Source organism: Equus quagga, chromosome 8 (assembly GCF_021613505.1).
Source record: "Equus quagga isolate Etosha38 chromosome 8, UCLA_HA_Equagga_1.0, whole genome shotgun sequence".
Taxonomy (NCBI): Eukaryota; Metazoa; Chordata; class Mammalia; order Perissodactyla; family Equidae; genus Equus; species Equus quagga.
Window position 1 is genome coordinate 121,164,135 of NC_060274.1, and position 26,093 is coordinate 121,190,227.

Genomic DNA, 26,093 nt, shown 5'->3' on the forward strand with positions numbered 1-26,093 from the left:
TGGGAGGTCACTAATTTATGCATGTCCCAAATGATTAGGCTGGAGAAGCCTGCCCAAAGATTGAATGGGCTACTTCAGTTGTTAAAAAGCTACTAACCTCTAGACTTCTTTCTTAGACAATGGGGTTTAAGTGAGAGGAAGGTAGTGTTTACTTTGGGAGGATATTTCTCTGTGGTTAAGATATCTCTATGGCCAAAAGCCTTGGGAAGGCTCTTGGGCTTGTTGTAACAATCATCTATTTTATAAAAGTCACAAATTTCCTATGAGGCGTTAATACAACTTCATATGTGTAATTGACAAAGGCAATAAATCTGTTGTATACCAAGAATCTAAATCTATCTTACCAATACTATGAGCTAAACAGATGGATTTGTTTCCATTCCAGTAAAAGCAAACTGATTTGGGAGATAGTAAAAGTGAAGCACATATTGACCAATCAGCTGCTTTTTGGGAAGAGTCACACAGATCTCTCTTTTAAACTAAAACTAGGGCAGGAACTGAGTTTGCCACAACGGGAACAATTTCAGGGTTACAGTTGATGGCCGGGAGCTGTAAGGTTTCCAAAGTGGCCACAGGAGGGAGACAAAGAGTAACATAGGTGACCACAAAATCTAGTGTGTAAGGTTCATTCAAGATAGAAACTACCATAATTCCCTTTAGCAGCGCTTGTTATTTCGTTTTAGCAATATTTGCCAGAAGTAGGAGGTTTCATAGTTCCATTTTGTGTGATCAAACACTAATGCTTTAATTTGTTTGAAATTAATTGCCCATTCTTCTAATAAGTCAGTGGCTATATTGTTCTCAGGGGAGAAGTTAGAGGGAAGTTCCTTTTTATCTTCTTTAAAACTCTCAAGTAGCCATTACTGCTTCTCTAAAGTATCTGAGGGTGATTCCATTCCTTTCAAATTTATCCAATTTTCTAGGAATTTGGGTATTTCAGAAACTGGATCTAGTAACCTGTAAGAATGTATGTGGGCCCTTGTCCAGTGCTCTCACACATGAGGATGGAAGTCAGGGTGTCCTTAAGAATGAGCAAAGGACTCTTGGATATAAACCCCATGTTTAGGACAAGCTTCTAAGACTCCACCCAGCTGTTATCTTGAAGCATGGGATCTTGAAAACCTCCAGACTAGGCAGGCCAGGGGCTTGGGTTTGAAGGATGTGTGCTTGGAGGAATGACTCTTCTCATTAAGTAATTCTGCTGTGACTAACTAGAAATAACCTGCTTGGTTTTCAGCAGTTTGGATCCGGTCATTTTGTGACTCAGTAGCCAGACACAAAGTTTCAGGCAAGCAGAGCTGCAGGCTGTGGCAGACCCAGTAACCGTAGAGTCGGGTGTGCTGGCAGAGAGTGTGGGCTCCAGAGTCCAACCTCCAAGGTTGGAAATGTGGCTTCACTACTTGCTACCTCTGTATCTCTGCTTCCTTCTCTGCAAAACGGAGATAGTTAACAGTACTTATCCTGCAGGACGGTCGTGACCATAAATAAAAACACATAAAAGTTCCCGGCAGACAGCATTTATTGATGATGCACCAGACCAGCATTGAGATCATTGGGAGCAAATGTTCTCTGGAATATAGAATACTTTGAGTGTCCCAGTTACAATTAACCGTGAACCCAGAAACAAGCGGCAGAGCCACAGTTTCTCCTCGAGAGATGGGCTCCGGCTCCCCCTGTAGAGAGGGTGGCAAGAGTCAGGTCTCTGTCTTTGACTCTATGATAACCTACTACACCCAGCAGTATCCCTCCAGTTACCCCTCCCTAACATCATGGTAAGGACAGCAGGTCTGGAGTTGAATCTCCTGGGGTCAAATCCTTTCTCTGCCTCGAGGGAGGCTAATCACATTCTGCGACAACCAGGAAATCAGGTACCATACATTTTTGGAGGTTAAATTTGATATTTAATAAAAATTCAATAGTGAACATGGGCTGAATCAGAACTTTGCTGAATCCCCATTTTCTAGGTGAATTTCTTTCTAAATTGTACATCATTCAGAGAGGATAAGCTCCACAAGTTTTTCATTGCTATGGGCTTCCGTCACCCCGTGATGCTTCCTCTTATTAGTTTTTTGACTTCAGAAGTTAAATATCCCTAACATGTTCGTTTCCTCAACTATGGAATGAGGATGATAATAGCCCCTACCTCAGAGGTCTGTTGTGAAGATTCTATGAGATAATGCACAGAAAATACCTCACACAATGCCTGGGACATATTGACCGCTTGCTATGTGCTAGGTATCATCACTGTTCTCTCAATCAACAAATACCCATTGCGCACAGTTTATGTGAAAAGCACCTGGCAAAGGACACCAGTGAAATAAAAGGAAATTATCCTAGAGTTGAGGGGAGGATGTGCCGATGGCATTCAGAAAAAGACATTCCCTGGGTCAGTTCTCCTCTGAGAAGCCACTCGGCTCTCAACAAAGCTCATGGGATGATATTCAAAACAACAAAAATATGGTTTAAAAGCAAGCTGGAGAAAAATGACTAGGTGTACACCCCATTAATCCCAGAGACGACTCTCCAATTAGAACTCTGCCTCTACAAAGAGTTGAGGGGGTTTGGAATGAGATTATGAGAAAGCTCAGGGGATGCTGGATGGTAGGTTAATTAACTGACTGTGGCCTATTTTGATCTGCTGCATCCAGTAATCCTGTCCCAGAGTGAAGCCCATCATGTCTGTGGACCTCTCAGAACAGCTGCTGTCGAGAACTGACAGTGCCTTGTCTCCATGGCAACCAGAGGAGTCCATCGCTCTCTGTGCTAAGAACAAAGAAGTTTATGGACTTGGTAAGGGTTGCTCAAGTGACTTTTACCTTTGGTTGAAACAAAAGTACTAGAAGATGGAACTAACCAAGAAAACCAAACCCCATTAGTTTTGTAACATCCAGTCTGAGTTTATACTATCTCTTTTGAGTTGACACCATTCCTTAGGTTAGGTTAAACCCAACAATCCTTCCAGAGGTGGGAGAAAGGATATATGATTGGCCAGGAGCCCCACAACTATCACTGATACCATGAATGGGAGCAACACTGATATTCATTAAATACTCTTACACAAGGACTGAACACAAACCTGAAGGTAGTCAACTCCAAAGTGAGATTCAATTTTCAGGTTGTCCACACTAAACTGGACAGACAGGCCACTATGAGACAGGCAAAATCTAAAGACGACCCTTCCATGTGTATGCACGTCTGGTGCACGACATGTTCACCATCACCAAACAATAGATTTTCTACCCCAATATCATGGGTAAGAATACAGACACAAAGAGAGGTTACGTGATTTTCCCATAGAACCAAAGCGGGTTCAGGGCTCTCTCCATTATACCAGCCTGTCTCTCTTGCTATTAGAAAAGCTCTCAAAGCAGAAGAAATTAAGAGCCTTGCTCAGGGCCAGCAGGGGTGAGGGACTGATTTTAGATGATAATGGTAATCCACGGTATTTAGAACTACTGGTCATCAATAGAAGCCAAGAGCCTGCAGGACCTCACGACACCAACATGAAAAATCCTCCACTAGAGGACTAGGATGGTGAGCAAGCCTCTTGGTGAGCACAATAGCAAAGGCACAGAAACAATACAAAGAAGTACAAGGGCATTTCCCTGAGAAAGTTGGTTTCATTTTGTCTTATGACCTTGACTGCCTTCCTGAAGACAGGTTAGGAGGGAGGGTTCAGCTCAAGGCATACTAGGCCAGAAACACGGTGGTGGAGTTGGCGAGTGGTCATTCCTCTCTCCACCCCCGCCCCTTGCTGCTCATTTTCTACTCCTTAGTATGGACATATGCCCGTATAGGGTTTTCCTGCCACTGAGGCAGACAGGCCAGGCTACCAGCCACTTCCTTCTGGACAGGCCAGCCCCAGGCCTCAAAGAATGGAGCCAGATTCTTCTGCACCTTTTCAGAGAACTTCTTCACCCATAGATTCATCTTGCTCCTCTTGTCATTGGGGATGCCAGAGAGGGTCTGATACTCAGCAAAGAGCTGGGTGAAGGGCTCCCACCCAAACGCCTCCTGGAGCTGGGAAGAGAAAGAAAGGGCAGAATGAGGTATCCAGTTCATGAAAGTAACTGTAACACGCATGTTCATAAGCATATTTCATCTACAGTGATTTCTTCCCCTTAATCATTCAGTAGCTTCACTCCGCTTATTTGCCACTATCTCCCCACCCAACCCCTGCACATATATACAACCCCATTGGCTCATTCCAGGCCTTGGCCACCCCCTGAATCTAGTAGGGGACTTCATGGGGAACCTCAGGTCTGAAAAGAGGCAAATAGTCAATAAATGATAGCTATTGCTATCTTTATTTTTAAAAAATGTATCCCCAGATCCTAAGAGTTTTCCTGGGCATCAGACACGTTTGATCCTTACTGAGATGAGAAATGCTTACATCTTGCATTTTGAGCTGATGTTGGGAGAAGAGGACAATAGAGCTGAATTTTGATAGGTAGCTTGACAGATAACAGACATGATGTTCAAGCAAGTTTCAGCTGCAGGAAGGACACATGGGGAGGGACAGAAGCTGAAAGAGCAAGATGTCTTCACAGCAGGAAGCAGCTTGGCACACTGGAGGAAAATTACGGAGGTGAGGAAATTGGAAGACAATGAAAGTGTTAGTGAAAGTCTGATGATGAGGGACCTTCTACATCCTGCTGAGCAGGTTTGATTGTATCTTGCATGTAAAAGAGAACATTGTGAGAGATTTAACCATGGAATATTAGGTGTGGAAGGAGGATCATGGGGGTTGAGGCAAGGTGCTGGAACAACTGAGGAGGCTTTTGGAACAGACAAGAGAAGAAGAGTGAGGACTTTAGGCAACAGCGGGAGGAATGATGGAGAGCAGACCTCGTCAGGTAGTACAAGCAGGTGTCTGCCTGTCCTGAGACCAAGTCTCAGACTCAAGATGAGGGGTGTCTCCATAGCTTTTACAAAATGGTATTCAAGGCTCCGTGGGGAGTGGGTAAGTGGGGAGGTGGGTAGGGCAGAATTAAGGCGTTAACTTACACTTTGGTGGCAACCCACCACTTAAGCTCTGTTTCCCTGTAGCCCCTCAGGCTGACTGTATAAGAATACAGAACTGATGTAACACAAAGTTATCTCATCAACTGGGGCTGTCTCACATTCACTCTTTAGAAAATGAATGAAAGACAATAAAACCAAAGAGAGGGTATGGAAGTGCAAAAGCCAGGGGCCTGTCATTAACTCCTGATTTTAGCTTCTGGGTCCAACATTTAAATGTGTGATATTGACAGGCTGCTTAACTCTTTAACTTTCATGCCTCTGTGAAAAGGGGGCCATACCACTCCTGCCTACAGGGTTGTGGTGGACGTCACAGGAGACCGGATAAGGAGAACAGCTTTGACAGCAGAAAACATTAACACTCAGAGCAGGATTGGGGAGGGGACCCGGATTGTGCTTATTTCACAGGAAGCAGACGTGCTTCAGGGCTTTGGCGGTTTCCCATTTGGTTCTCAGTTATTCATTTATTCATTCTAAAAACACTTTGGGTTCAAGGGGATGATGGAAGTCTGAGAAGCTCATTAATGGACTTATCACCTACGATGCCTTCTTATAATGCAGTTGTGGTAGACATGTCACTGTTAGTACAAAGGGGCGGAACACTCACTTGGCCCATGACAAGCAGGTGAGGAAAAACTAAACAAAACAGTGACCATTCCTGGAGCCCGGATTAGGGGACCAAGGACAAAACGAGTGAGAGGAAGAGCTGTGATCAACCTCAGGAGTGTCCGCTGTTCTTGACCAATACACCAACAGCCTATATTTCTCTCTGTTATTTTTTTTCATAGTACTTTTCATTTCCTCTCACTTATCACCACAAAATCAGAGGAGGCGACTGGCACATGTGTCACATCTTCATCTTAGAGATGTATAACCTGAGAAGTACCACTACGCAGCCCAGCTTCCCATGTCCAGGGAAGGGGTGGGCCGAGGCTGGTGGGGGCAGTGAAGGAGCTGGAGAGCTCCTGGGATCCAGAATGCTACATGACAAGAGGGGTCTGGGGCCCCCATCGCCCTGAATTCCTACTCAGTACCTGTAGATATGTTTCCAGAGCTGTCCATACATTCCAATTACGCAGGGGGGCTCCCTTTCCCAGGTGTGTTGTGATCCTCTTCTCTCGTTTAGCAGGATTCAGAGCAGGGTGGGCCTGAGCCCTGGGGATGCCCAGGACCATCTCATGAACATAGACTGACCAGAGGTTGCAAGTGGCCTCAGTGGTGTGTGGAGGGAACTCCCAACCATGCTGCTGCTGGTTGTGGCCCAGCTCGTGGATGGGGCCCCACAGACCTCTGCTTCTCATGCCTGTCTCACTGATGAGCTCCTGCACTGACTCCAGGTGGCACATGATGGGGTACCCTGAGTGCATCCAGCCTGGAAAGCAGAGGGAAGAGATGAGGCGTGGGGGAGGGTCCACCCAAACCCATCTCCCTTCATTCCCCACCCTGTGAACTTTTCCTCACCATCCTGGTTGCCCCCAATAATTCCAGAATCTCTATGTTGACTAGAAAGTAGATGGCTTTCCTCCATTGGGTCAGAAACTCACAGTCCCTAGCCCCCTTCCAAGCTCTCACCCTGGAGTTACGCCATCTCCTCACTCTGGTCCTGAAGAACATAAATACATTTTATGTGGTCATTCTCACTATAATTCAATGATTCCTTTTTTGTGTGTGAGTTTCCCTTGCTTGCGAGTCTGTGACATTACGTCCTGTTCCTGGGTTTGAGATCCTTGAGGCTAAGATGGTGTCATTCCTTGTTCTCCTATGTAAACCACTGTTGTTGAGATTTATGCTCTTGAACAGTGATAATCCAGTCCTTTTTTGAAGATAAAAAAACTAAGGTCCTGAGGAATTTTCTCTGTGTCAGACCCTTATTTTTCTTTAGATGTCCTTCCTTCCTCCAAACCACTCAATACTTAACATAAACCTCTGTACTCCCTCTTTTCATTGCCAACTCTGACTTAGGTTCAAAGGAAATATTTCTATTTTAACCTCTTCTTGAAACAACGCTCATTGCCATCTGTGAACTCCTAGCCCAACTTTTCTGAGATTTCTCTACCATCCTGTGAAATCTCACCTGTAGATGTAAATGACTTACCTTTTCACATGTAAACATCTTTGCATCCCCATCCAGGCCCATATCTTTTATATCTTTTTTCCCTTACTGGTGAAATTATGCCTTATACATACTGGACATTTAAAAAAAGGCAAAATCATAAATAAACGGTGTCCATGACTAGGAGCCTTCCCTTGGAGCACTCACCAGCTGAGATCTGCACGTCAGCAACAATCCTCTCGGGACAGTGGAAAGGGAAAGGCTGGGCCGCCAGCCTGGCTATAGCCCGCATCATCTCATCCCAGAGCCGGAGGACGGGCTGTGGGTCCTCCAGGGCCCAGAGGTTTGCAGTGGGCACTGTCAAGATGATGTTGTCTGTTGCCAGCTCTCCCCAGGGAGCTGAGCTCTCCCGGATACAGCTCCTCCACTCCTCCAGAGATGTCTTACCTGGGAATAAACATCAAAGTCCAGTCACCCACTTCCCAACAACTCTTGAACTGAAAAATACAACTTGAACTCCAGGAGGAGGACACCGAAACAATGAGCCATTATCATGTGGGTCTTCATGCTATGATGTGAAGGACAGGCCTCCAGACCCTTCCTTCTCTTCTGCCCTGAAGGCTCCATGGACATAGGGTGCTCCATATCTCCTGCTTCCACTGTTACTTCCCTCCTTGCCAACCAGCCCACAACTACCACGGCATTCCCAGCTCTCCCTCGTCCCTCAGCGTTCCGGCCACTTACCTAGCTTGTAATATGGGGCAGGTATAGCCCCCTTGATGGTGACAGACATGGGGCCCAGTTTACTGCCCTTGGGCACAATGATGTAGAGAAGGCCACCCCAGAGGCAGGATACCGACCGTATGGGCTTGTCCATACAGTACTGGTGAGTCACCACAGGAGCTCGAGACAGCTTGCTGGCCATGGTCAAGTCATCGGTGTGGCAGCCGATCTGTACCTGTGAGGTGATTCCACCATGTGTCAGAGGAACTGGGTCCCTGAGGTGTGTGTGTGGGGTTGTGTGTGGTGCTGTGTGGATGGAGGGTATTAGGAAAACTCCAGCTTCCCCCTTCTATGAGCTATGCAAGGAAACCTATGAAATTTTAGCACAGCAAGTCATACGGATTGAAAGGTACGTAGACTCACTTTTCCAGGGATTTACACAGCTCCACAATGGATCACCGTCAGACATACCAGGCATGACCCTGAGGCTGATACTGACTAGGGCCCCATGGTGCCTCTGTACCAGGCAGAACCCTGGGCTCTTCTACCAGGGACTAAGCCATGCGGTGATTCTGACGCTGGGAAGCAGCCAGAGAGGATGCTGGTCTACTCTTTCTGCACAGACAGGAGGCCCACGCAGAGGCAGCGGGATCTGGCCTGATGGGGAGAGACTGATCCTCTCTTCCCCCTTTGCCCAGGGCTCCCGTCAGGTCAGAAGGATGTTTCATCTGGAGTCCTGGGCTTGCTTTTCTTAGGCTTCATTTAAGCAGGCTCCAGAAAGGAGGCTGACACGAGAGAGACCCTAACTGTGATCAGGAGTGACTCTCAGAATTGAGAATTGGGTGATTGGATCAAGTACACCTTCAGGTGTCAAGGGAAAGAGGAAAAACCCAGAAAGGCTGTGTGCTACTGGGGACAGGGGTGAGGGTCTGAATGTGTACTAGGCACTCCTCTCCTCACATGTGGTATCTCTCCACATCCCTGTCGGGAAGTAAAGATCACCACGCGTGGAAATCTGAAGGCTCAGGTTTGAGTACTGGATCTGATATTAGGAGCTCTGGGACCTTCGGTCCCTGGCTTAGGATCCCTGAAATCTAGCCGGTTATCCGTGACATCTGTGAAACGTGCACAGCGATCCCTCCCTGTACTCGTGGTAGCACTGCCATGCATGAGCTGGATGAGGACGAAGTAGCCCTATGGTCTTGGGATGTTGGCAGTGGGGTTTCTGGCCTTACCTTCAGGCCAGCAGAGGCCGCAGCTTCAGAGAGTGAGACTTCTGCATTGTGTCCATTTATGAGGTAGAGCCCGGTACTCACCCAGGAATCCTTGTTGCCTGAGAAAAGCCAGAGGAAGGGCTAAGTTCTTCCCCCACCTGACTCCACTCCACCAGGAGCCTCGCAGCCCCTCCCAGAGGGACAGCCCCTCCCCTGCACACCTCAACTCATCCATGCTTTTTTTTGAGGAAGATTAGCCCTGAGCTAACTACTGCCAATCCTCCTCTTTTTGCTGAGGAAGACTGGCCCTGAGCTAACATCCATGCCTATCTTCCTCTACTTTATATGTGGGACGCCTACCACAGCATGGCTTTTGCCAAGCGGTGCCATGTCGGCATCTGGGATTTGAACCGACGAACCCCGGGCCTCTGAGACGCGGAACGGGGCACTTAATCGCTGCGCCACCGGGCTGGCTCGTCATCCATGCTTCTTGCACTCATCCCTTCTAAACCATAAGCAGAACCTCAAGCCCCATCTTCCTGGAGGTGCCTGATGGAGAATGGAGCTGGCCTGGCTGAGCTTCAGTGCCTGCAGTGTCCCTTGGAGCTCGCTTCCCCCAGGTTCCAATGCCCTGGGCACTCTCTCCTCGCTCCTTACCTGGGTTGCTTGCACAGATCTCCACAGTGATGGGGTGTTCAGAGGGGGTCAGACTAGAACTGCAGGTCCAGGTTCCAAGCCCCTGCACCAACTGGGAACAGTCAGTCCCAGAGTGCGCCAGCTCCGTGGCCAGGCAGAGCACTGCAGCCTCACAGGAATCACCTGCAACTGGGTTTTCCGGGCTCACAGCAGGGAGGCCTGACAGGCACAGCATCTTCCTCAGGAGTCGGTGCAAAGATATGTACGCAGGGACCCCTTCTGCAGGAATCTGCAGGAAGGCTGCACCATCTACTCCCACTTTTGCCAGCCAGCTCTTTTCCAAGGTCCTATCCCCCTGGCTCAATACAGCCTGGAATTCAGACAGTGCCTTGCGGAAATGGTAGCTCCGTGTCTCGGGGGTTGGGACAGGGAAACAGCCCGGGTGAAGGGTAAGAGCAAGGATGCTGAGTCCAAAGCAGTTGAGGATGACGTTCCCAGGGAAGCCAGCCAGAGCGGAGCGGCCTGGGTTCTGGGAGGCCCACCACCAGGCCTGGCCCCCGATCAGCAAGCCCCCACCCTCGGCCACAAACTCCTGCAGCTGCTTGGCCTCCTTGTCACTGTAAGCCACAGAGCAGTAGACACACAAGTCACCAGTCAGATGGGGCTCCAGACTGCATTTCAGGCCATGTTCCGACAGAAGGGCACACAGGTTTTTTAACCTCGTGTTCACCCCAACTTTGCCTGTCTGGCCTCTGGCCAGCCAGCGCACAGCATTGAGCAGAAAGGGCCCCATCTTGGGAGCACAGAGCATGCCCTCATGGGCAGCCACAACCACCCGGCCTTGGCCATAGCGGGCAGCTGCCAGGAAGCAGCCAAGGGAGGCATCTAAGCCCAAAGGGAAGGCCAGGGCCCCGTGCACCAGCAGCTGCGAGGGGATGCCCCCCGTCTGGATGTCCAGCTCGGAGATCCCTTCCAGGAGCTGCTGCTGGTCCTGCCTGAGCTCCTCTTCACACCTGGAAAGTGACAGGAGGAACAAAGGGCTACAGTCAGTTAATGAACCACTGAAAGGAGCTCACTGAACAGAGAAATCCATGTGTGAGCACAGAGATTACACAGTTCACGCCGAACTCATCATTCTTACTAACAGCATTTGAGATTTTAGTATGTAATACACCAACTTGATGGAGTCTACTGCAGACTTTTTCAGCTTTTAACAACTGACGGCATATCATCATTTAAGTGGCAGTGTTTGCTCTGAGTGACACATAAAACAATAGCGCTTCTTATAATCGATGTTGTCATAGTTTTGATGAAATACCAGAGACTGAGGTGGTGGCCTTATTCGCACATCTTAAAATCCACATTCACCAAATGAACACTTCCAGGTATTCTTCCCATGTTAGTCAACTGAGCGTTGGATATTTTGGCTTAAATTTCATGTCTTTTTAAATAATTAAATATATAAATGAATTAAGTTAGAAAAAATAGTCTCTTATTCCTAGAGAAAGTAGTCAGATAAATTTTTCAGGCTAATTTTCTGCAAAGGAAGGCTGTAAAAAACATCAACTAGCACTCTCCACATGCCAGCTCTCATCTAGGAGCACATTATAGGCAAACTGCTTAACACTATACTTGAAGATTTCATACAAACACACTTTTCTTTTCTAAAATTCTCACACATGATGAGCGTTATTTACTACTTTTTATTTAGAAATGGTGAAAATGTAATAAAGTTATGGTTAGCCGTAGATAGCATACTATATGGTAATTAAAATAATTACTAGTTAATATTGGAAAATGTTAAATGGAAAAAATCTTTAAATCAGATTCCAAAATACTGTGCCCTATGTAAGCCAACTTTTGCAAAGTAAACAAACCCCCCCAAAAAACAAAAAAATAAAAAACACAAAACCAGACATAGAAACAGGATTTAAAATATATTTATCAAAACAAATTCAGAAAAGGTTTTGCATTTCAAAATGTTTTTTTTTTTTTTTTTACCAATTCGTAGATACTCTAAATGTCAAACAACAGGAGATTGGTTAAATAAGAGCGTTTGGATTGTGGGATGGAGAAAAGGGGCTGGTACCAAAAGAGATGTTCAAACGGGCTTTTGCCTCATTGGCTTTTTTTTTTTAAATAAGGAGAATGTATAAATGTACTTCTCAGATAATTAAAAATTAAATTTAAAATGTTGAGGTAATTTCTGGAAAAACAAATAAAATGTATAATCTACAAATGCATTTGGAAAATTTAAAGAATAAAGGAAACTTAACAAGCAAGAAAAAAATCCAAAAAAAACCACAAATAAGGTATAAAAATAGAAAATATGGAACCAAGAAGGCAAGAATAAGAAATATATTTGAATTATCACTAGATGTGAATGGGTTAAATTTTTATATGAAAAGACACAGGCTCTTAGATTGGATTAACAACTTGCAGGTATAAGCTGCTTGTAAAAGACACACTTGAAACTAAATGACACAGAAGGATTAAAATGAAGAAATCAACAAAGCTGTAAGTGGAAAACACAACAAAAAGAACACAGAAGTGTGATTAGTAAAATGAGATGCAACTGATTTCAGAGAGGAAAGAATTATAAACAAAGACAAATATTTTCTATGGGTAAAAGTTACACTTTACCAAAGATATAATTTTCATTCATTTTTATGGTCCTAAAAACAAAGTACCAAAAGCAAAAACTACTACAAAGAAAACAATTTGATGAATTTGATGAATTCATAATTGCATGTGGAGATGGTAATGGATTTCTCAGCATCCAGTGGATTGATTACACCAAGTGAAAAAAAAAGGATAGAGACGATTTGAGCAGAATGACTAATAAGCTTGATTAGAATGAAAAGACAATGGTTCAATAGCTCCTAGATTCTGAGGACAAGAAAGTGAGAGCCTAGAATGCTGTACTCTGTCAATTTGTTGTATAAATATAACAGAAAAACCTAGACGTTCTCAAACATGATACGTTAAAAAAAAAACCCAGTTTTCAGAATGCACACACAGGCACAGATAAGCAACTGAGATGATCCACATCAAACTTTTAAGAGTGGCTACCTTAGTCCAGAGGCCTGAGACTGGGGAGGGTGGTGTGGGATGAAAGACAATCTGCCATTCCCCTTTATATATTCCTGTATTGTTTGTATCTTTTTCATAATAAGCTTGAATTCCTTTTGCTATACTTTTATAAAAAGATGAAATGTTTCTCAAAAGAAAAAGGAAGGAAGGAGGGCGGGGAGGGAAGACAGACGAGCAATCCTAGTAGATGGGATGCCAAGTAATTCTCAATAGACGGTTTGACAATATTATAAGGGTAATATTAATAATCTGATATATCCATCTACCAATATTTAAGTCTTGTATAATATCTATTTACAACAATATAATGAAAGCAGCTATTATTTAATGAGGTTTAATATATGCTGGGTATTTACATATACGGATTATCTTTTAATCATTATAATAAATCTGAAAGTTACTATCCTCCCTTGGGTGATAGAGAGGCTTAGATGGGTTAGGCAATTCGCCCCTCGTTTCTTAGCTAATAACTGGCAGGGACAGGAAGCAAATCCAGGCTGGATCGTCTCTAAAGCCAGTGTTGTTGTCCACACACCAGGAATTTCTCATTCAATTACTGAGTCTTCGGATGAAGCCCACAGCTGGGTATACAGCAATCAACAGGTATCTTTCGTGCAAAAGAACCTTTAAATAGATGTCAAGATGGGAATAATACTGCATTATGGAAAAGGAAAAGCACGTGTGCCTTCAGAGCTGAAAGTGCAGGAGAAGGCACTTTGAGAACAAAAGGCCGGGAGAGGTGGTGGTGTTTTTTAACACACCAAATCACACCTAAGCAGACAGGTGATACAGGCAATAGCTTTCTAAACGCGGCTTAAGAAACTGTCACAGCAATGATGGCAATGGCCGGAAAGTTCTGTGTGAAGTGAGCCACTGTCATTTCACCATGCACTGGCCTTGTCTATTCTATTCCTTGTGGTGGCTAACTGACTTATTTTACCTGAGCTGTTTAGTTTTTAATTTGTTTTCTTCACTCTGTCGCTATGTCATTCTGTGTCTCATTTTATTTAATGTGCATTTTTAGAAAGTTTCTTCATAGCTGGAAGCATTCTCAGGGAATCTGCTTCTGTTCACCGGGTCACTTTTTTCCCACATGTGATTGATTCTGTTGTCTTACCATACTAAATTTCTGTCTGTCTTATATTTCCCTTTTAAATTTATTATAGCATTTTTATGTAGATAATATATAGATTTTTTTCACAATTGGCATGGGCAGATCTTTTGCACGTTCTGATACAGTGTGGGTGAATTCTCCTTGATATTCTTTCTAAGTTACCCAGGACCAGTTTGTTTGTACACCACATCCATCCACCTTCTTAAATTATACTGAGGTCTGTATATTGCTTCTTTCCACTTTCTTATTGTCTGAGGTTCGTAGCACTTCCTGAAGGGCAAAGATCAGCTGGGGCCTACTACTGTCCTTGCTGGGGCTGGTCCCTCCACTCTTAGGGGACTTAAAGCCAGGCCTACTGCACCCAACCAGGCATGGAACGCACTTGAGGGATCCAACCCATCACGCTTGCAAGATGGCAAACTCTGGTGTCTCTTCCTGCCTCCACCAAATCCTGAAGCAGCGCTCACGCTTTTACACTTGAGAGTTGTTTTCCTTAAATGTCTACTTGCCCAGTTGTTCATTATTCCACAACATGGGAAGGCATTAATGGTAATTCTTGGAATTGTGGTTTCAACTCTTGTCTTTCAGTTGTGCGTCTGGGGTTGGGGAGTGTCAGGTGATGCTCCACACATCAGTCCCCTGTCTCTCCCACAGGCCGGTGCTCAGCATGGACAGTATCGGCATCGGAACCTCCACAGTCAGCTGTTTACTTACTATTTTTCATTCATGGGGTCTGATTTAGCACAGAAGGCAATTCTGGGATCTAGCCTCATTTCACGCGATCTTTACCTGGAAACTCTCTATGTTTATGGATTTTGAATATGAAAACAGAACAGTGCCACTTATAAGCTGGGACAAAGACCTCAGACAAAGACCTTGCCTACAGGACTGTGGTGAGGACTGATGAGACAACACAATCTTCAAGAGATACATGAACCTAAGCTACTAGTATGTATTACAGTACTTTCATATGAGCAGCTCCTAATAGGTTCTAGACCTCCTAGGCTACACTGTGTGTAAGGGTAATGAGCTGCTGATCTTAGATTAATGTTTTCCCCAGACTCTTCTGTATCTTCGTATAAAAGCAGCAAGTGGCTTGGATCTGCTTTTGCCTAGAAAGTGACTGCAGTGTCCTCCTCAGGCATATAGACACAGGTGTGCAGTCAGTTCTCGCCCTTGAGGACAGCACGTATGAGAGGATCTTTTGTAGGACTTTAGATTGTCCCTTCCCTTGGCCGGCAGAGCAATTCCCTTGAGCTCCAGAGCCTTCAACAGGAATTTGAAGTTAGCGAACCTGCTTGGGAAGGCCAGGAGCCTTTGGCCAAGATTTGTAGGGAAGAAAGTTCACTGAAAACCTCAAAGGGGATGTCCCCGGGAGGAAGGCAAAAATCTGAGCTAGTGACCTGGGCTCAATATAAAGGCCTCATAGACTTTAGAGTTGATGGAGTCAGTCAGCTCCTGCTCAGTTTTCAGCTGAGGCTGAAGCGTCTGAGACTCAGCTCCCTGGGCAACGTATTCCATAATATGAAGTTGTCTGTAGGGTTAACACTAGTATACTAGGCCGCCCTTTCTCTTGATATAGTTTTGGATGTGTATCCATTCACATATTTACTGATTAATTTATATAGTCTACAAATACTTGTTGCTGTCTACTATGTTTTGCACACCAGGCACTAAGAAGAAAGCAGCAAACCTGACAGGTAAGATCAATGCATTCATTGGCTTCATATTCTGGTTGGCTAGACCGGCAGTAGTAAGTACACAGGTGAGGTATTTACAGATGGTGATCACTGATGTTTAGGGAATAAATGGAGGAATGTGGAAAAGAGAAACTGGAAGGTTAGTCCCAGTTTCAACAGGGTCACTGGGGAAGACTCCTCTGAGGAGGGTGTTGGAGCTGAAACTGAACGTGGAGAATGAACTGGCTTTTCAAGAGCCAAGGGAAGATCCAGAATAAGAAGAGAAATTTGAAAACCGAGTCTTAAACTTTGCCATTGAGCTGCCAGTGTTATTTAATTTTTTTTAATAACTAGATTTCCAATTATCTTAATATTTTGTAAGACAAGAAACCCAATGTTACACCTTGTAGTCTTTGGACTAAGTGAGATTTCTGAAATACTTTAAAGATGTGAATAGCTTACCTATCAGTTATGCCTGCTTCTCAAAATACCCAAACTAGAAAATACCTAATGACTCAACAAAAGAAAATAGTCAAATTATGGAACATCTATTGTACCAAAAATTCTCATCAAGAAGATTATGTTTAAAAACAGAAAAATGTTTTTAAGTAAATACAAAATAGCAGTAGGTAAGCACAACTAGCAAAAATGATGTTTAATGAAGAAAGACATGTAAAGGTAAAGATTTTGGGGGCATTATGAGAAATTAAAAATATTCAAATAACTTTAATGTCATATTACTATTTCAGGAAAATTTTTATAAATCAGAAAAACTGGTAACGTGGAAAAATTATTTTCATACATTACCTGGACATTCACAACACTTCTTTCAGTCACACGATCATAGACTTAAGCTAAACACCACTGTAATCTCAATACCAAAATAGTTTCTAGAACTTAACAGGCACCCAATAAATTTTAGACGAATGAAAGAATGGATATATAGACATGTACTAGACAGAGTGAAAGAAAATCGATATGTCAAGGAAATTTCTTTCTTTATCCTTTTTGTAGCTGAATTAATAAAACAATATAAGCGACGTGAAATCAAAGAAAGACATCTTAATGTGATTTGAGGAGCATTTTTCTATTGTTTAAGGGTTTATAAAAAGGTAGAGAAGTAATGTAAAACATTTTTTTTCAGGTTATAATCATAGACAATTTGGAAATTACAGAAATGCTTAAAGATGAAATGTATATGTATATGTAATCCTATATATATGTATATGGATATGTAACCCAGTGTATATGTAATCCTATATATCAAACTATCACTAGAGACACATATAAATACTTTACTTTCTTCCAGTGTTTTATATTCCACGTATACATGCATACATGTTTTAACAGATTTGGCATCATTGGAATACAGTTTTCTATCTTAATTTTGTCTATTATACCATGAATATTTTCTTATTCCTTTAAGTAGTCTTTGAACACATGATTTTAATGGCTGCATAAGTATTCACTCTATAGCTGGAGGACATACCATAATAATTTAAGCAGTGTTCCATTTATAGACACTTACAGTTCTCCCAGTGTTTTACTCAGTGAAAATACTATTTAAAATATTTGCTACTAAATGTGTGCCTCACAGCCCAGGTTCTCCTTCTGTCCAGTCCTTCTTCCTTCCCTTGCCCACAGGTGCTAATCCAGAGAACACTCCCTAAGAACGTCCTGCACAACAATCTCTGTGTCTGAGTTGGCTTCCTGGGGAGCCCAATTCTGCGGAATTTGGTGATCATCAGCAAAATTACATTTGCATTTCTCCTTTGTCTCAGCAATTCCATGTCCAGTGATATGGCAAAAAACATGAAGACATATGCACAAAGGTATTCACTGCAGTGTATATGTAATAGTAAGACTATTAGAAAAATAAAAAAATACTAGAACCTCAAATGTCTGTCAGTAAAGAACTAACTGAATAAACTTTAGTGCATCTATACACTGTAGTATAATAGAATATATAGTGCATAATCTACACACTATTACGGAGCCGTATCTAGGAAATAACGTTAGGTAGAAAAAGTAAGGTGGAGAAAAATATGTATAGTATACTACTGCCTTATCCAAGAAAGAAAAGGACACTAGTGTGTGTGTGTTTATATATAAACAAAAAATGGAGTAAAAATAAATTTTTAAAAAAGGGATAGAGGAAGGAAATTGTATGAAGGGGACAGGGATAGAACATAGGCTTCTTAAGATTTTACTTTGGATCCACATAACTACTTTACATAATTATAAAATAAAATTAATTTACAAAAGCAATTCCACACAGCAAAAGTAAAACAACCAAATGAATCTACAGGTGCATGCACTTAATGGTATAACCACAAAGAGAAGAGCTATTCTAAGTGACCTTAAAGGATGACAATTTGACTTTACATATCTAATAAAACATGTCATAAGGACAAAAAGAACAGAAATTAATCTTTGTGCTGGTAGTAGTACTGTTATTTTACAACGGTTATGTGTGTATTGCAGGATAAAGCAAATGAGTTATTATGTTGCTTTCTTACAGAACTAGGATTTTTCATCATAGGAAAAGAAGAGACACAGATGTAAGATTGTTGAAATTAAATAAAACCTTGTAGTCCGGAATTTGAATTTGAAGTATCAGCATGAACTCTTAATGTATTTATCTTTAAAGATACCTGCTTCTTAGCTCTGCCAACTCAACAGACCTAAAAACAATGATCAACCCTGTATGAGCACCCCTAACACCCAGATTGTGGTTTCTAAATACCATTTCCCACTAAAAGAAATAAGGGCTCCTTGAGGAAATGGTTGGTCCTGGGTCTGGGGCAGGAAATGTGTAACATGAGACTGAAAGTCCTTGTTATACCAAAAAACAAGGAAGCCTATTAAGGTTGGGTCAAAAAGATTCAGGATTCAACTTGAATAGGCTCATGATAATCAAACATAAGATGATTTTAGCATTGATAAAGATAATAAATGAGACACATTTATTATGTGAGTGTCTCAATCCATGAGTTCATAATGATACTAAAAAAAAATTTTAAAACACTATGGTGACCTTTGGAAGATACCAGGGATCCAACTGAATATTTTGAAAACTGGTTAAAAAAGGAGTAGGGAGAGGGAAAATCAAGAATTTCTCCTGCCTTCCTGATATAAACTATACTACAGGGTAAGCAAATAGTTGATGAGGGGAAGTTTGCTTTATATAAAGAAGTATTCCAAATAATAAATAAAAGGAATGCTAGAATCTTAAATCCACCATTTTATAACCACGAATGAATGAATAGATCTAGGGGTAGGCAAAGATTATTAATGACGGCTAACATCACAGTCAGAGAAAAGGAAACGTTATGTTCTATCCTGTGGAAGTACACACTACCACCTATAAAGGAGGCAAAAAATGCAAACATGAATCTGATCCAGCCTCTAAATCAGGGGGTGGGAAACCCTTTCTTAGCGGGCCAGATGATAAGCATCGTAGGCCTGTGGGCCACATGTTCTCTGCAGAAACTACTCAACTCTACCATTGAAGCTCAGAAGTAGCCACAGACAATATGTGCACATTTTTGTTCCAAAAAAACTTTATTTACAAAAACAGGGGGTTGGTGCACAGGCCACAGTTTGCCAATCCCTGTCACAGAATCTAGACCCAACTTCCAATTTACAAGAAATATAGGGAACAAAGGAATATATTCAATGATACCACAGGGATGCAATCAGCAAAATTCAGACTGAAGGTAACTGTTCAGGACAAAGTACCTGTTTTCTTCCACAAAAAACCAGCAAGAGATAGAAAGAGTTGGAAAGGAAACTCACATATTATATGAGACATAACAGTCACATCAAGCAATCAAAATATTTGGGCTTTAATAAATACAAATTCCAACAAACTTTGAAGAAAAATAAGACAATCATGTAAATGAATGATGACATTAAGGAATTATTAATTATTTTAGGTGTGATAATAGTGTCTTGCAGTTACGTTTTCAAAGGAGTTTATATCTTTAGAGACACATATTGAAATACTTACAGATGGAATGATATGATGTCTGTGATTTGCTTCAAAATAACCTGGGGCGATGCAGGGGTGGGGCTACAGATGAAATTAGACTGACTATGGGCTGGCTGTGAATGAGGTTGGGTAATGGCTGCATGGGGGCTCACTGTACTATTCTCTCTACTTTTGTGTATGTTTGGAGTTTTCTATAATTAAAAGTTAAAACAGGGGCCGGCCCAGTGGCGCAGCAGTTAAGTGCACACATTCCACTTCTCAGAAGCCCAGGGTTCTCCAGTTCAGATCCTGGGTGTGGACATGGTACGGCTTGGCAAAGGCCATGCTGTGGTAGGCATCCCACATATAAAGTAGAGGAAGATGGGCATGGATGTTAGCTCAGGGCCAGTCTTCCTCAGCAAAAAAAAAAAAAAAAAAAAAGAGGAGGATTGGCAGCAGTTAGCTCAGGGCTAATCTTCCTCAAAAAAAAAAAAAAGTTAAAACAAACACAAAATATACCTCAGATTCAGTGACAGAGGTGAAAAATGTAGGTGCAGAGGAAGAAAAACAGGTTTAGTTTGCTGACAGGAGTCCTTTCAAACAATTAAGAGGAATTAGGCTGATGGGACTTAACCTGTTTGTCCTGAGAATTAGAATCAAAGACAAGCTAGAGTGAATGAGATCCACCGTGATGTCTCTGAGGAACCCGTCACCTCCCAACCCTGCTCAGAGGGAAGGAAGTCCAAGCGCACCAGGGCTTGGGGCTCAGGGCTCACTTAATATGGGTATACCCTTCCTTATAGCAGACTCTTGATTTCCTCCGAGACGCCACTGCCATGAAAACTAGTTAGCCTCTCAGACCCTCTGGCAGCTCAAGTTGACCAGGTGAGCTAGTTATGGCCACCGAAATATACTAGGAAATCTAATGATCAGGGCTTCCAGAAAATATATTATTTTCTGAGTTAAAAGGGACATATTCAGCAGGTGTTATCCATTCTAGCTTATTCTGGCCTAGGTGTAATTACAGTGCTTGAAGTAGTAGTGGCAATCTTGTAACTATAAAGATAAAAGTGACACGCCACGATGAGGGGGGGGTGGGGTGAGGTGGTAGAGAGACAAAGAGCGAGATAAGGACAGAGAATGAATGAATGAACCTGGGACATCAGGGAGTCACTGCCACAGGCCTGACTACCCACCTGGACTTAGGTTACACAAGACAAGGAAACTCCTACATGGTCAAGCCACCATAGTAAGGCTTGTTACATGTGGCCAGACACAACTAGTCACTGATTTAACAAGTTATCTCAAACCCCAAATTTCCAAAATTAAACTCCTGCTCTCCACTACAAATAAGCTCCACCCACGGACAACCAGCTCTTAAAGGACCTCACCTCCTACCACCCCAGCCCTCATCCACTCAGCTCCAACCACATGGGCATCACTGACATTCCTGGAAAGGACCAAGCGGGCTTCTGCTTCAGGCGTTCACCCTTCCTCCTTGGTCTGCCTGGAATCCTCTTTCCACAGATGTCCAGCTGGCTCATCCCCTCTCTTTCAGCTCTCTTTCCAAATGACACCTGACCAGAGAAGGCCATTTGTTTGTTTGTACAAATATCTACTCCCTCCTCTTGTCTGTCACACTCTGTGTATTTCCCAGGCTCCCTGGCCCCCTGGCTTCTGGTGGGCTCGGCTCATGGCAGGCAGAGGTACAAGACTGAAGGCAAGAAGGAAGGAGGAGCCGATATGTGTCTTTCTCTCTTCAAGCTATGTCTCTGGCAATCACTGTGTCTTCTCTGAGACTCCAGGTCCCACCAGACAGCCCCTCCATCTGGTCCCAACTCCTGCTGGACAGGCCTAGCATGGCACCAGCTTCCACCAGACAGCTGCAGCACCTGGGCTCCAGTAACACCACCACGTCCTTCTGTCCATCCTGGTGTTGCTAACCCCTCAGTTACCGTGCTGTGTCCTGTGTGGGTTTTCAGCCCTTGCACCGCCTGTTTAGTCAATTCTGTATATTAAACCCCTTCTATCTGAAACACCAACTCATCCTGACTAGGCCTGATTGATAAGCTTTCCCTGATGGTCCTAAATAAAATGTCCTCCATCCCTCCCATCAATCTATCAGCTCATCCTGCTTTACTTTCCTTACAGCCCTATCAATATTTGCTAGAGGATGTGCCTATTTGTTTCCATAACTGCCCAGTTCTCCACTGGAATATAAGTGACTGGTAATCCATGGGTGGAGCTTTAAATCTAATTCATCGTGAGATGAGAAGGCATTTTGGATTCTCTACAGAGGATTGACATGAGGTACTTCTATTTCAAAAGAAATTCTTTGACTGATGGCGAAGAACAGACTGTAGGAGGCAAGAGACGAATCAGGGGGCTACTGACATGAGAAATGAGAGATGCCGATGGTTCAGACTAGGCTGACAGCAGTAGAGCTGGAGGTTAGATTCTGGACCCAACAGGCTTGGCTGATCCACTGAGTATGGCGTAGAGGAGAAAAGAGGAGTCAAGCTTTTTGGTCTGGGTACCTTATTTGTACTCTGAGGACCCAGCCCCTCTTGGGCCTCGGTGCATTTTAATTATCTTATTTTTGATTTGCGCTGGTTCCAAAAGGGAGTGGAAAATCATGTGTATTAAAATAGCAGCTCACTGAAGGGGGGATCAAATGTATTGGTGACATGGGTCAGATTCCTGGTAGGGAAACACCACTCACCTGATGTGGAGTGGGATCTTGGGCACCTTCTTAGAGACCTTGAACCGGCCTCTGTCCCCATAGGTGTCGGTGAAGTACACTCCAGCCACGCTGGTCACCTGGTTCCCGGGGAACCTGGACAACACCTTGTCACGGCCGTGCTGACTGGCCCAATACCAGGCCTGGCCCCCAATGAGCAAGCCCCCTCCACGTTTCACAAACTGGATCAGCTCTGGAGTCATGCTGTCATTGTAGGCACTGATGCAGTAAACCCCCAGGGCATCTCCCAGTTCTGGCTGACTCTGTGCCTCAACCCCAGAGGCCTGCAGGATGTTTACTAGTGATGCCAAGGATGGGTGCACTCCAACGGTAGCCCCAGGGGAGGGACAGAGCCAGCCCACTGCATTGAGAAGAAATGGGGCCAAGCCGGCATCCAGTAGGTAGCCCTCATGGGACACAACCACCAGGCGGCCTTGGCCATAGGAGGAGGCAGCAATGAGGACCTGGCCCTTGTCATTCACCATCACTGGGAAGGCAGCCTCTCCAATAAGAAGGAGTTCACTGGGGATGGGGTCTTTGGGGACATCCCAGCTTGTCACTCCATTCATGAGGGCCTCGAAAGCAGTAGCGGGAGTTGTCGCCATGGTTCAATCACCTGCTGTAGAGGAAAGAAAAGAACAGCTTGGTCACAACAGATGAAGCAATGAGTGAAAACACAAACAGCTAAATGCATTCAGACAAAAACCACTTATTGGGCCCACTGTGTGCCAAGCACTGGGGGTACAGCAAGGAACAGAACAGACAAGGTCCTCGGTTATAGGAATCTAATATTTTAGAAAGGGAAGGACAATAAATAAATAGGAAGATAAAAAGATAAGCAAAATACAGCAATTAATAATTGTTATGATAAAAAGAAAACATAGTGATGTGCTAATGGAGTCACTGGAAAATTACTTTAGACGGGGTGACAGAAAAGGCCTCTTTGAGAAAGCGACATTGAAGCTGAAACCGGACATTGAAGTTGAGCCCTGAAACGCTACGGGAGAAGAGCGCTCCAACAGAGAGAAGCGCCAGGGTGCCTGGGAGAACGGAGCAGGAGGAGCAGGGCCTGGGAGGGGTGAGGGAGGCCGGGGTCTGCAGGGCTGGGTAGATGAAGGTGAGAGCTGCCGTGGCGGAGTTGACTTAGTATTTTATTTCTTTGGACAAAAAGGTCAGGTGACCTTTCAAAAACAGCATTTGTTCTGACAGCTTTGACTAAATGAGCTGGCAATGCCTCCCAGTTTATCACATCTGCCTAACTGGGGAGTTTCCCACCTCTACCTGAGTAGCATTCTGTGGTTTCCCGGGGTCTTCTAAAATTTGGTGTGCCTAAAAGGAAGCTCACTGTTTCAAAGCAGCTCCTCTTGGATAAATTCCTTAAGCCGCAGTTTCCCCATTTATAAAAAGAGACCAATATATCCCTTGGACGATTGTTTTTCAAGATTAAGAGAATGCATGTAAGAGCACCCTGCCCTGGGCTGGGTACACAGTGATCACTAAGAAAATGCAAGTGCCTGTCCCTTTGCTGCTCTTTCTAGCTTCCCCAAGTGACAAGGGCCAGGCAGTAGATGCTCTGGGTGCCTGTGCCACTCCCCCTTGGCCCACCTCTGACTTTAGTGGCTGCTGTGGAGGACTTTCCGAGCCCTGGACGCCTTCTTACCTCCGCAGGTGCAGAGGGGCAGCCCAGGTGGCCGTGAACTGATGCCTGGATAAGTTTCACCCAGTGGAGGTGACAGGGCTAAACGCCACACGGCTGTCCTGAGGTGCATCCTAGAGCTCCTCAGAGGGTCCTTGGAGGAACTGAGCTCCAGTTGCCCACAGTGGTAAACAGCTCGGCAACATGCCCTTCCTTCAGGGACCAGGGACTTTCCCTCATTCCTGTCTAGTCCTCTCCACTTCCTCACTCTGGTTTCTGGGCGCAGTTCCCATTAGAACAACTGCCCACACTCACGTCCTTCTACCAGGCTTTTCTTTGGGGAAGAATCTCAACCCAAACAGATACTGAAGTGTTGGCTACAATCGCCTCCTTCCTTCCTCTCTCCTGTTTGCACACCCGGTCAGCCACCTCATTTTGTCCACTTTCTTTCACCTAAGCTCTCAAACATCTGCACCTTCAGTTTACATTCATCCCTTGAGGAAAACAATCTGGCTTTAGTCGCCAGGATGCATTCTCATCTCCAATCTTCCTCAAGACATCCTACTCACTTCTCTTCCTTCAAACTTCATCCACCCCCCATAAGGTAAAAGCTGAGCGCCTTACTCTGGATTTGAAGGCCTCCAGGGTCTGCACTCGCCATTGTTTTCTAGACTTTTTTCCTGCTACATTCTCCACAAAATCTCTAGTAGGCTTGGTATGCCAGAGCATGCCTTGTACTTCCTGGAAAATTCCAACTCCCGTTTTTTTTTCTCTTTAACTTCCCTTCCGATCTAACACCTCTTTCTTAATATTGCCCCCAGGAAAGTGAATTCACAAAAATGAGCCAACCCCAGCTGGAGCATGGAGCTTGTGGGTGAATGACCCCAGCCTTAGGATTTAGGAAAGCAGAAGGAGCAGGCGAGAGGTCAGGAAGCCTGGGGCCAAGACCTGCTAACTATCTGAGATGACAAGGGAAGTCTTTGGCTAATCTGGGTCTCCCTAGTTTTACAGGAAAAACAAGCAAAAAACCCAGGAGATGAGTAACATGTGCTTGGAACACTGACTCACAACTTTCTATAAACAGGAGTGCGCGCGCAGACACACGCACACATCTTTGTCAAATTCCTGATGCACGAAGTTCAAGGAGGCGACAGAAAAGGGTTTTCAGACAAATAGCAAACAGCGCCAAACTGGCGAAATGAAAAGAAACAAAAACCTGGGCATCTCTCTCAAGAAGAGACAAACACCCCGATTCCGGAAACGTTCCCGAGCACGCGTCTGACACTTCGGGGCGCACCAGTGTCGCCAGGTGCTCGACCCCCACCCCCACCCCCACCCCCACCCCCACCCTCACCCCCACCCTCACCCCCACCCCCCCCCCCACCCTCACCCCACGGACGCGCCGGGATTGGAAAACTCACGCTCGGGCCGCCGGGGTCCGCGGGGCTGCCTGCTGCACTGGGGCTTCCGCTGAGCGCCGGGGGCGGGGCGGGGCGGGGCGGGGCGGTCCCGGGGCGACCGCTCTCCGGAGCCTCCTCCCTGCGGCCCCACCCCGGTCGGCAGCACCTGGGGCCTTGGGCGGCCCGCGCTCCCGGGAGGAAATCCATCGGTCTGCGGAGCTCGGGGCCGAAACCGGTTCTCCCAGACTCTCCAACGTTTCCTGGAAGAACCTGCGAGAGGGAGCTCGGCAAAGTTGCTGTCACACTTGGTGACAAGTCTCCAGTAAACCAGATTCGGGGCAGACAAACCCCCAACAACAACGTAACTCAAGGTCGAGGGGTTGCGGCGGCCCCGCGTGGAATCAGGCTCCCTCCCCTCCGGCCTTGGGGTGCGGCGCCCGGGAACGGCCGCTGCCGCTTCACCGTCGCCCGGCGGCTCCTGCGTTGAGGGACTGCCCCCTGGTGGTCAGCGCCAGACCATGCACCCCGTGACGGGGAAGATGCGCCGAGGTGGGTGGAGCTCAAGCCACAGAACTGGGTCTGGCCGGGTGCATCACCGGACAGACGCGTCCATGCAGGCTGGTGAAGTTACAGCTAAAGCGATAGAGTAGCTGCTGCTTGAATTTCTCCCGAAGAGAGGTGGGTTGGTGAAAATCAATGTGGAGGAGTACGAGATTTGCCGCGAATCTGATTTTGCACAGCTTTGCACAGCAGATACGCTGTTTTTACATGGATAGAGTTTTGTTTTGTTTTTTGTTTTTAGGAGGAGAG

At 44.9% G+C, this 26,093-nt stretch overlaps 1 protein-coding gene across 3 annotated transcripts in view; it reads right to left on the reverse strand.

The window, feature by feature from the left end:
- LOC124243231 (TRPM8 channel-associated factor 2-like) overlaps positions 1–25,694 on the reverse strand; it is a 28,966-nt gene extending 3,272 nt beyond the window's left edge. The window contains exons 1-9 of one of the 3 annotated variants that reach the window (XM_046668819.1): positions 25,305–25,455; positions 22,230–22,866; positions 9,670–10,661; positions 9,034–9,131; positions 7,820–8,033; positions 7,283–7,522; positions 6,057–6,394; positions 3,898–4,020; positions 1,502–2,763 (exon numbers count right to left, since the gene is read on the reverse strand). In XM_046668819.1, coding sequence (XP_046524775.1) covers positions 2,674–2,763; positions 3,898–4,020; positions 6,057–6,394; positions 7,283–7,522; positions 7,820–8,033; positions 9,034–9,131; positions 9,670–10,661; positions 22,230–22,852 — 2,718 coding nt within the window. In that variant the 5' untranslated portion in view covers positions 22,853–22,866; positions 25,305–25,455 and the 3' untranslated portion in view covers positions 1,502–2,673. Of the gene's footprint in view, positions 1–1,501; positions 4,021–6,056; positions 6,395–7,282; positions 7,523–7,819; positions 8,034–9,033; positions 9,132–9,669; positions 10,662–22,229; positions 22,867–25,304 lie in introns of those variants that run through there. The other 2 variants (XM_046668817.1, XM_046668818.1) reach the window with 2 other exon arrangements.
- Positions 25,695–26,093: the final 399 nt, after the last annotated feature.